The 12,885-nt window shown below is 40.5% G+C and overlaps 1 protein-coding gene across 1 annotated transcript in view; it reads right to left on the reverse strand.

Annotated features, from left to right (window-relative positions):
* The window catches only part of LOC123771354 (involucrin-like), a 3,712-nt gene extending 1,737 nt beyond the window's left edge, over positions 1-1,975 (reverse strand). Inside the window, exon 1 of the mRNA XM_045763859.1 lies at positions 1,558-1,975. Coding sequence (XP_045619815.1) covers positions 1,558-1,975 — 418 coding nt within the window. The remainder of the gene's footprint in view (positions 1-1,557) is intronic.
* Between the last annotated feature and the right edge of the window lie 10,910 nt (positions 1,976-12,885).

A 12,885-nucleotide genomic window follows, 5' to 3' on the forward strand; every position in this document is an offset into this window, starting at 1 on the left:
TTAGAGAGTATACCAACTGTTTTAGAAACCTTTTTAGTTATGTGTTGTATTTGGGTGCTGAAGTTGAGTCTCTTGTCTATGTATAGGCTAAGAAACTTACCATCATTTTTATTGCTAATAGTAACATTGTCTATCTGAAGCTAAATTGCATTTGTTGATTTGCTTCAAAATAAGATGTAGTAAGTCTTTTTAATGTTTAGTGTTAGTTTGTTGGTTGACATCCACAAGTGGGCTTTTTTAATTCATTGTTTACAACATTATTTAATATGAATGGGTTGGGGTCAGAGTAGATGAGGGTAGTATCATCCACAAACAATATCGGCTTAAGAATGTTAGAGACATTAAGCAGATCATTGATGTATATAAGAAAAAGGAGGAGTCCTAGGATGCTGCCTTGTGGCACCTCTACGGTTAATGGTAGTGTGGGAGAGGTTATATCATTGATGGCTACATATTGGTGTCTGTTACTTAGATAGGATCGGATATATTTCAGGGCAAGACCGCGGATTCCTTAATGGTGGAGTTTAAGTAGGAGGTAGTAATGGTTAACAATATCGAAAGTCTTTCTCAGATCAATGAGGAGCCCAATCGGAAACTCACTTTTGTCATGGGCTGAGTAAACTCACTTTTGTCATGGGCTGAGTAAACTCACTTTTGTCATGGGCTGAGTAGATTAAGCCAAGCAAGCTAACAATTGCATCATTGGTTCTCTTTTGGGAGCGGAAGCCAAACTGACAGGGACTTAGTATATTGAATTTTACGAGACAGGAGTAGAGCTGTTTATAAATAAAAAATTTCAAATATTTTTTATAATATAGGTAGATTTGATATGGGTCTGTAATTATTTATGTCTGCCGTATTGCCTCCTTTATGAACTGGCATTACTCTTGCTTTTTTAAGGATATCAAGGGAAGGTATGACACTCTAGAGATTTGTTGAACAGCAATAAAGCTCCCATGCCCTTGCATGAGTGATGCAAGGGCATGGGAGGCGCTCTTGTATACCAGAGGTCAATATTAAAATCCCCCGAAATTATTAGATGGTTTTGTTCACTCTGTTAGCTATTATTAGATTTCTAAGGTTAGAGTTGAATTCAGACACATCAGTTTTAGGAATTCTGAAGACTGCTCCCACAGTCAGGACAGCCCCGGCACCCTTGACTCTGAAATGGGCAAAGATATAGTCTCCACGGGAGTCTCTAGTTCTAATTACTTTTAAGCATGTCAGTTGTTGGTGGTAGTAAAGAGCAGTACCACCACCTCTCTGTAATGGTCGACAGTTGTGAATTGGTGAGTAGTTTGGTATGTTAAAGAGTTGTGTAGTATCCTCTTTTAACTACGTTTCAGTAAGCACAACAAAAGGGAGTTTGTAGTCAACTCTTTGAATTAGGGCACTATCATCATCAAAGTGTTTGCTTAGAGATCTTACATTCAAGTTAATTACAGAAACATTGTGATTATGTGAGAAAACGTAGTTTACATCCTGTGCTGTATAATACCTGAAATTTTGATCATTAAATTGATGATTGTCATAGATACTAAATAATAAGAGGTTTACGTCCTGCTGGACGATAGTCTACGTGTTTACGTTCTGCGGGACGATAGTCTACGTGTTTACGTTCTGCTGGACGATAGTCTACGTGTTTACGTTCTGCGGGACGACAGTCTACGTGTTTACGTTCTGCGGGACGACAGTCTACGTGTTTGCGTTCTGCTGGACGATAGTCAACGTGTTTACGTTCTGCTGGACGATAGTCTACGTGTTTACGTTCTGCTGGACGACAGTCTACGTGTTTACGTTCTGCTGGACGATAGTCTACGTGTTTACATTCTGCTGGACGACAGTTTACGTGTTTACATCCTGCTGGACGATAGTCTACGTGTTTACGTTCTGCTGGACGATAGTGTAATTTCCACATTTTCATATAACCAAGCATGCAATTTACATGGCCATCGATCACTAGATTAGAATCCATGTGGATATGGACATTATTTTTACATACCTCGTGTCCGATGTGGTGATGTTTATAGAATATTAGCCACGAGGTCTCTCGCAGCAGCAAAAGAACTGCAGTGTCAACAAAGCCTGGTATCACGTGACGTCACACAGCGTTCAGTTAGTTTAGTTCATTTATTATGCACCCCATACCCATCTTGTGGGCTGTAGTGAAAAGGGTTACAGAAGCACATAATGGGCTCAGGGACTGAACCCCATAATTCATTTAGCTAATCAAGTTACAAAATTTAATGAATAATGTTACACCATTAATGGGCTCGAGACAGATCTCAAGTACACTCTTCAAATTACATTATGTGGAGAGCTAGTGTGATAATTGATATGTTTACAATCGAACAGAGGGTCTTAGTTGACAAGGACTTGAGACCCGCCATATACTGCAGGTATGTTGACGACATTTTTACACAGGTTCCTGATGCCAGATGTCTGCAGCAGCTGAAGGAGGCATTTGAGCAGAATTCTGTGTTGAGTTTCACATACGAGATGGAGAATAATGGGAAGCTGTCCTTTCTGGATATAACAGTCACGGAAAGGAGCGAGGGCTTCCATACTGCAGTCTACACCAAGGAAACAAACATAGGAATGTGCCTCAATGTCAATAGTGACTGCCCAGACGGGTACAAGAGTAGTGTTGTCAATGCTTACGTCGACCGTGCTCTCAGCCACAGCTCAGAATGACAAGAAGTCAATGAAGAACTCTGTAGGGTAAGGCCGGTCCTAGTCAACAACGGCTTCTCTAACGGTTTCGTTGAAGACATCGTAAAAAGAAAGGTAAAACGCCATGTAACCTCTGAAGGTTACATGGCGTTTTTACAATCAACAACCAACCAACACAATTACAACCAACACAACACTTGTACCCCCTATTAGACTATTTTACAGGAACTTCTTTTCGATAGCTCATAAAACAGAGGAAAGGGTACTGAAAGATATTGTTAATAGGAACGTCATCCCTACAGACAAAAATAAAAAAATACAATTGATAATTTATTATAAAACCAAAAAAACGGTCAATCTACTCATGAAAAACTCCCCAGACACCAAGCAGAACGCTTTGAAGGAGACATCGCCTATGCCTTTAAATGCCCGCTTGGGGACTGTAAGCCCCAAAGAACTCGGTATATAGGCAAGACAACAACGTCTCTTTCCAGGCGACTAACAATGCATAAGCTCATGCAAGATCATCATCAATGAAATGGCAATGAAAAAATCCAACATGATACCACAAGAAATGAGGCACAAGTATCTCGAGGAAATTTATAAAGAAGCCAGAGATGAACTAGATCAAATCTACACTGACGGGTCATCTAATCCTATTAATGGCAGGGCTGGTGCAGCATACACGGTAATTAAGGATAATATTTTCCAACGCAGAAATGAAGAAAAAGCACGTATTGAGAACTATGCCTCTTCAACGCAAGCAGAGCTAACTGCCATTGTTATGGCGTTAAGGTTTCTAGAACGGAACACTAATGGTGCAGTGATTTGCACCGACTCAAAAGCAGCACTGCAAAGCCTAAGTAAAAATCAGGCAGAAAATCTTGCAATAGTCGCTGAAATTAAGAGAGCTGTGAGAGTACTTACCAATCAGGGAAGAGTCATCAAGTTTCTGTGGATCCCCTCCCATGTTGGAATATGTGGGAATGAACGAGCAGATGTGCTGGCTGCTGAAGGCGCTGAAGGAGACCATATTGAATACTTCATACCCAAGACTCAACTACAAATTAGAGGTATTATCAGGCAACATCACCGTGACAAGGTAACTGAGGAAAGGAGGATAGAAGCACAAACCAGTGAATCTGTACGATGGTACAACATGGTTGCAGCTGGCAATCCCAATCAGTATGGCCGAAGAGGAGGACGACGAGGGAGGGAATCAGTAATAGCGAGAATCCGTCTTGGATACAAATATCCATGGAGATTTGGAATGGAAACAACAGTTGCAGAATCTGTGGTGAGAGTGATGGACACCGCCTTGACCACTATCTACGTGAATGTGAACACCTGAGAGACATTAGGAATATGTGTAGAATAATAAACCCCACATTGTTTGAGTTAGGAAAACACTATTTGTCAAATATTGATACTGTTCTTAAAAGATTTCCCCATTTTGCACCCGCAAGATAACGTAAGCTTTTAAGGGTTGATAAATGTTAATCTTCTTGTTTGAGGAGCTGTTCACTGGAGACAGTTAAGCAGGTCCCAGCTGTGTCTGGGTACAAGTGACAGGATGAACAACCCAGCGGGTTTTCTTCCTATTGGGGAGTGTTGTACATTCTGCTATGGCGGTATGTTCACTCACAAGATGAGTGGCGCTGCCCAATAAACTCGCCCCTCGGGGCAAAATTTAAATTTAAATATAATCTTTTCTCACAACCAGACCATCACCAGAGAAATCTTAACAAACAACACAGAAATCATCGATAGATACAGCGATAGCAGGCGGTTTGACATCAGCGAGGCACTACACATCAAAAAGTCAACACCAGCAATCAACAGCTAATTAATGCACAACTATATTCTACCCACTTCAAGACCCCGAACCAATATGGAAGCAAGCAGCAAGAGGAAGTATGGGCCAATAGGCTTTCTGCAGTTACTTCCATTCTTATGTTGACATATCCATAATATATATATATATATATATATCTATATATATATATATATATATATATATATATATATATATATATATATATATATATATATATATATATATATATATATATATATATATATATACACATATATATGTTACGAACCCGAGTCCAGCGTCCGAGCATGGAGCAGTGACGACATCGCCATCTGTGAGTCAGCTCCCGAAACCCCCTCCAAATGGACGACGCCATCTAGTGAGGACGAGATATACCGGCCACAGGGGCTGGTTTCCCGTCTTAATCAGCTCGTGACATAGTTGCTGCTGACCTCTGGTGAGGTGGCGCTTAGACAGCAATGCCATCTATGGAGTGCATAGGTGGACGTTTGTGTCTAAGCCTGTAAGTGAGGTGCCCTAGAGTGTCCCTAGTACTAATGATGTGTCTGATTACAGTCGACCTGGGACTGCTGTATTGGACGCTGGGGCAGACTACCCAAGGCAGCCATAGTCTCTCCACGTGTTTGCTGCAGAAGCTGTGAGTCACCCCCGGACGGGCACTGTTGAGTGTGTTAGCCTGCCTGTGACGTGGCAGTACCAGGAATCGTCTTATCTGGGGGCTGGCTGGTGAAGGAGACTAGCCACTGTGGTGCTATAGAGAGGAGGGTGATCAGTGGGATCACACGAGGTTCCTGCCTAGGGCTCGCAACCTTAGTATCGGTCGTGGAGTGGCCTACACAGTGGAGCTGATCGGAACCTGCCAGCTACAGGCTGGATTTGTGGTTGAAGGCCTCCACGACGGTGCACCCAGTGGGACTGTGATTTGGCTGGCCTGTGGCCGGGGTAGACCGCCGAAAGAATCAGAGGATTCATCGTGGGCCACGAAGAAGAGAATCAGGGCTACTCATCGTGAGCACCGTGGAGCATCCCGTCGTCTTCAGAGGAAGACGATTCTGTACATTGTGTATTTATACCCCCCGTGTGACAGTTTATATATTTATTTATGGTGGTGGTGATTATATATACATAAACCAGTGAATTTGTATCCCTTCCCCTTTTATTTAACTTCCGTTATGGAACACACCCCTTGAAAGCCACTACTAACTTGGGGCCGGATACCCAAACTCTAATAACATCAGATTAAGAACCCGGTTGTGACCCAATAGGGCCGTAACAATATATATATATATGTCGTACCTAGTAGCCAGAACGCACTTCTCAGCCTACTATGCAAGGCCAGATTTGCCTAATAAGCCAAGTTTTCATGAATTAATTGTTTTTCGACTACCTAACCTACCTAACCTAACCTAACGTTTTCGGCTACCTAACCTAACCTATAAAGATAGGTTAGGTTAGGTAGGGTTGGTTAGGTTCGGTCATATATCTACGTTAATTTTAACTCCAATAAAAACCAATTGACCTCATACATAATGAAATGGGTAGCTTTATCATTTCATAAGAAAAAAATTAGAGAAAATATATTAATTCAGGAAAACTTGGCTTATTAGGCAAATCCGGCCTTGCATAGTAGGCTGAGAAGTGCGTTCTGGCTACTAGGTACGATATATATATATATATATATATATATATATATATATATATATATATATATATATATATATATATATATATATATATATATATATATTTTATATATATGTATATATATGTCGTACTGGGTCCATTTGTTTAACAGATGCTCAGCATCTGTTAAACAAATGGACCCAGTACGACATCCCTATCCAACTCAAGCAAACCATCAACAGTGAACTATTTAACCTGAAACAACAACATAAAACTCGTGTAGAAACAAAGACACTCCGTAAGTTAACAGCCCTAAACGGTGGACGTTAAAGATCCCTCGTCCTAAAGATGGCTACATTAACCTGACTTCTTATGATCTTTTCCAGGACCAACGAGACCTTTTAAATCTTGGCCTAAATTGTCAATTCATATCTAAACCAAAGATGCATCAAAAACGCCTGGAAATCGTAATGCTTCTGGACGACATCCATAAGCTAGAAGACAACAAAAAAGTCGTCACCACTGACACACTTCAAGCTGAACTACTAGCAGAAGCGGGGAAAAACGAGGAACATATTCATCTACAATCTTAACCCCACGACTCAAAGAAGCAGCAAAACAACTAAAAAATCTGAAAGACGTAACAATAAGAAAAGCCGACAAGACAGCAGCATATCTTTGATTCCTACCCAAGAATACATGAACAAATTTAGCGACATCCTTAGTGATGACACCAAATTTCAACGAATCACGAGGAACCCTTTGGAAGACCAACGGAAAGGAAGGAAAGGAACCCTGTGGAAGACGGAAAGTAAACAAAACAATTACAGTAATCAACGCAAGGAAAGGTAGTGTGTATTTCACTAAACTTCAAGGCGACTATGGCTTAGAATATGCCTATGGCAATGTTAAGACACACAAACCAGGTAACCCACTACGCCCAATAAGCAGCCAAATACCAACTCCAACCTATCACCTGGCAAAAAGACTTAACGAACTCCTAACTCCATACACTCCAAGTAAGTACAGTCTACAGTCATCAGCAGATTTCCTAGAATTAATCAAATCAACTCAGCCCGATGGAATCATGGCTTCCCTGGACGTGGAATCCCTATTTACCAACGTCCCAGTCGACACAACCATAGGAATGATACTGGACAGAGTATACAGAGACGAGAGCACCCCCAAATTAGACATACCTGAGCCACACTTGAAGAGTCTTCTCGAAGCATGTACAAAGGAAGCCCCTTTCATCAGTCCACAAGGAGACATGTATCTACAAATAGACGGAGTAGCAATGGGCTCCCCCTTAGGAGTTTTATTTGCTATTTTTTTTATGGGAACCATCGAAGACAGAGTCTTCAGTAGCAGACAAAAACCAACTGTATATTGCCGTTATGTAGATGACATATTCGTAATAGTAAAAGACTCAGATGAACTAATTGACCTAAAAAGCCATGTAGAGAGAGAGTCAGTACTCCGATTTACACATGAAAATAGTGAAAATAACAGTCTGCCATTCCTGGATGTACTAATAACAAAAACAGGAACCTCTTTAAGCACCAACGTATATACCAAGCCCACCAACATAGGATTATGCCTGAACGGTAGAAGTGAGTGCCCCCAAAGATACAAAGCCAGTGTTCTCAATGCTTATATTCGTCGAGCGCTTACCCACTGCTCCGAATGGAGCAATGTGGGTAAGTTTGAAAGAGTAACTCAGGTATTGGTGATCAATGGATACAGCAACGCGGAAATAAACGCTGCTATAAGAAGATACTTGGACCGATGGTATAATCCTGAACCTAGAACAGAAACCACAATACCCCCAATAAAATTATATTACAAATCACCCATGCACAGTGAACATATAAAAAAGGAAAGAATAATGAAAGAAATAATCCATAAAGGAGTAAAAAGCATTACTCCTAACCAAAACATAGACCTGATCATATTCTACAAAACCAAGAAGACTTCCGAACTCCTTATCAAAAACAGTCCGAAGCCGACGGAAAACCCTCTGCAGCAGTCAAGCGTTGTATACATGTAAACTTGCCCCCACGAAGGATGTAACCTTCAATCTAAGTACATAGGTATGACGTCGACCAAGCTGACGAGGCGTTTGACATGCCATCTTCAATCCGGTGCCCCCAGGAATCACACGAGACAAGCCCATGACATCACCCTAACAAGAGAAATGTTGAACAAAAATACCTGTATAATAGACAAAACCCAAGATGCAAGAAGATTACAAATTCTTGAAGCAATTCACATAAGAATAGAACAACCTACCATGAACACCCAAATCACGGAACTATTTACTCTATCCACCATAAGAGTAGGGACAAGACCAGAACATAATGATGCCAACACAGAAGACACTGTTCAACATAGCTGGCCAATTACACCTGATTAATCTTTATATGTAGATAGGAGCTGCCTCGTATGGGCCAATATGCCTTCTGCAGTTACCTCTATTCTCATGTTTCACCCCCCCCCCATTTATCCCTTATGTATCCCCCATGTTTTCACCTTTATTGTCTTATCACCTGACCCAGTGCGGTTATAAATCAACCAGTTCTGAGAAATATTTTCACTTGAGAATGACCCATGGAGGTTCGAAACGTTGTGCAAATTGTATAAATAAGTGTAATACATTCTATAGTAATTCACTTCTTTTCTTCACCTTGAAATTACGAAAATGAGTTTTGGAGAACTCCTCTTTCAGCTAAGCCCTGATGCTAAGAAAATAGTTAGAGGGATAGAAGCCCTAAATCAGAAGATAGTAAGTACAGAATATACGGTCACATAATTATATATATATATATATATATATATATATATATATATATATATATATATATATATATATACAAAAAATAAAAAAGGAAGGGGGTGGTAGGAGAAAAGCACACAGAAACTGTATTGGAGGGGATCTAAACATTCCCTCTAATGCGTTATGCGTGGTTTCCTCCGAGGCTATGGGTCCCCCTTCTTCCAGCTAGAGGTGGTACTCCCTTCCATATATATATATATATATATATATATATATATATATATATATATATATATATATATATATATATATATATATATATATATATATATATATATATAACCTTAGAACACTTTCCCAGAAGATTCGAACCCTAGCCAGCACAGAAGCCTTACACCAACTGGCATAACTGGTATGCCTTTAACCCACTGCACCACAACTCAGACCCTTAAAAGAGATGGTAATTTTGGGGTATTTAAATCCCCCAACGATCACCACCTCCCAAGGGCAACTAGAGCATAGTGAGCTTCTGAGCTAGAGCTTCTGATTTATAATTCTATCACAATTTTTTTCGATATTTCTTATGTTTTTCTTCACTGCTGGTGGTAATGAAAATATCAGTTCTCTAAAATTCATTCTTTATTGATGGTCTGACGCTTAGAAAGGTTTCGTAAGGGCGTCTTACATTCTCAAAGACTTCTTTACACTTAACACTACACTTATAAACTACAACTGTCTTATAAACTACAATTTTATGATACACTTGATTCGCTGTGTATGAAACATTTGACGTTGTTTCAGATTTAGCTACTCAGAACGTAGTGTCCATGTAGCTTGGACTATATTGAGCCCATAGAAAAACATTTGACATAACGCCTCGCTTTTTATTAGTTTGAGTGAGGTGGTAATGGGTGAGATGGGTACATGAGAATGGAAGTAACTGCATAGGGCCTATTGGCCCTCTGCAGTTACCCACTTCAATGCATCGTATAGGCCAATAGGTCCTCTGCAGTTACCCACTTCAATGCATCGTATGGACCAATAGGTCCTCTGCAGTTACTTCCATTCTCATGTACCCACAACTGAGAAAACTATGTGGATGAAATTAGGCACTTTTTGGTTTTACTTTTGACTAGGGAATAGGTTGGACAGGTTTTTAATTCGTTAGGGAGTGAGTTCCAAAGACCATGTCCCTTTATTTGCATAGAGTGTTTACACAGATTTAGTTTGGTTCTGGGGATATCAAAGATATATTTATTTCTGGTGTGGTGATTATGGGTTCTGTTACATCTGTCGAGGAAGAGTTTAAGAGGAAGAGAGGAAGATTAAAATTTGCATCTTTAACCAGGTTTTGTACATACAAATGACAAAGGAGAATGTGTGAAGTGAGTTTATGTTTAGCATATATATGGATTTGAACAGGGGAGCTATGTGTTGTCTGAAAACAAAGTTTGCTATTGTTCTGATAGCAGATTTTTGCTGGGTGATGGTGGGCTTGAGGTAGTTTACAGTGGTTGAACCCCATGCACAGATTCCTTATGTAAGATAGGGATAGAATAGCACGTAGATTAATGAGAAGAGAGCAAAGTTTGGAACATAATATCTGATTTTAGAAAGTATGCCGACAGTTTTTTTTAGATTTTGGGGGGAATATGTTGTATGTGGGTGCTAAAGTTGAGTCTCTTGTCTATGTATAGGCCAAGGAACTTTCCATAATTTTTATTGCTGATGTTAACATTGTCTTACTGATGCTGAATTGGATTTGATGATTTGTTTCCAAAGAAGATGTAGTAGATATTCTTTACGTTTAGTTTGAATTTGTTGATTGACATCCATAAGTGGACTTATTTTTTAATTCGTTATTTCCAACATTATTTAGTGTGTGTGTGGATTGGGGGTCTGAGTAGATGCGATGAGGGTAGTATCGTCAGCAAATAGTATAGGTTTAAGATTGTTAGAGACATTAGGCAGATCATTGATATATATAAGAAATATGAGAGGTCCTAGGATGCTGCCATATGACACTCCTACGGTTAATGGTAGAGTATGGGAGGTTATATCATTGATGGTTACATATTGGTGTCTGTCACTATGATAGGATCGGATATCTGCCTGAAACGCTGCACGTACTAGTGGTTTTACAAGAATGTTAACACCATGCTAAGTATCCTCACAAACCCAATGTACTTTCTTGTATATTTATAAATAAATATAGTTCAGGGCAAGGCCTCGGATTCCATAATGGTGAAGTTTAAGTAAGAGGTAGTTATGGTTAACAGTATCAAAGGCCTTTTTCAGATCAATGAAGGGTCCAATTGGGAACTCAATTTTGTCAAAGGCTGTGTAAATGATATCAAGCAGACTAATAATTGCATCGTTGGTACTCTTTGTGGGAGCAGAAGTCAAACTGACAGGGACTTAGTATGTTGAATTTTACGAGGTAGGAGTAGAACTGTTCATAAATAATTCTTTCAAATATTTTTATAATATAGGTAGATTTGATACTGATCTGTAATTGTTTATGTCTGCCATATCGCCTCCTTTATTAACTGGCGTTACCCGTGCTTATTTTAGGATATCAGGGGAGAGTATGACACTAAAGATCTGTTGAATAGCAGAGAGCTATGGGTGGCTGAAGGGCATGCGAGACACTAATTGTATACCATAGATTGTATTTCAGTAATGTTATTAGCTTTGGTTTTTAGTGAGGATGGACACAACATCTGTCTGGCTGACTGGAGAAAGGAGAAGAAAGTTTTAATAGCTGTCTGTAAGACATGTGGTAACATGTGTCCGGGAAAATCCGGGAAAATATTTAAGATGGAAGGGAAGAGAGGGAGACTATCGGGGCACCGCCGGGCGCCTCTCCTGGTAATATATTTATGTCCGAATTATATGTAAAGAATATGTAATAATAACTGGTAATGAGAACATGAAATCAACTGACCTCCGAGAAGTGCGATGAGTCCAGAGGCCAGAGTCAGCCACAGGGAGACACACATGCTGGCCTCCCGAGCCTCTCCTCCTCTCTTCTAAGTTATCTTTATAATCTTTCTTCTCTTCTTCCACTTTGTTCTTCTTGTTTTCCCCTAATATTATTCTCAGTTTACGTTTTCTTCCTCTTCCTTCTCTCCTTCAGTTCCTCCTCCTATTGTCAAGAGAGAACGTAACTTAATAATATGATGGCGCGGGGCAACGTGTGTAACAAGGCGTAAAGGAGGAGACGTGGAGGCTCAGTCAATGGAGTAGTTATATACTGGGTAGCAACAGGTATTGGAGTAGTCTGGGAGGGGTAAGAGAGGACTCTGTACGGGTGGCGCTGGGTAGAACACAGGAGAGTGAGAGCTGTACAACTGAGGAGCTCAGTCTCTAACGCTCTCGTGTCAGAGACTGGGGAAAGCGCTGGTGAATTATTAGAGAGGCAGCTCATGCTTTAATGTTATAGTCTATCACACACACACACACACACACACACACGCACACACACACACACACACACACACACACACACACACACACACACACACACACACACACACACGCACACACACACACACACACACACACGCACACGCACGCACACAAAGACACACACGGACACACACACACTCACACACACGCACACACAGACACACACACAGACACACTCACACACACACACACACACATACATTCACACACACACACATACATTCACACACACACACACATACATTCACACACACACACACACACACACACACACACACACACACACACACACACACACACACACACACACACACACACACACACACACACACACTATACCAGTTGATTGACAGTTGAGAGGCGGGACCAAAGAGCCAAAGCTCAACCCCCGCAAGCACAAATAGGTGAGTACAAATAGGTGAGTACAAATAGGTGAGTACACACACACACGCACGCACACACACACACACACACACACACACACACACACGCGCACACGCACGCA

This window comes from Procambarus clarkii, chromosome 54 (genome assembly GCF_040958095.1).
Source record: "Procambarus clarkii isolate CNS0578487 chromosome 54, FALCON_Pclarkii_2.0, whole genome shotgun sequence".
NCBI lineage: Eukaryota > Metazoa > Arthropoda > Malacostraca > Decapoda > Cambaridae > Procambarus > Procambarus clarkii.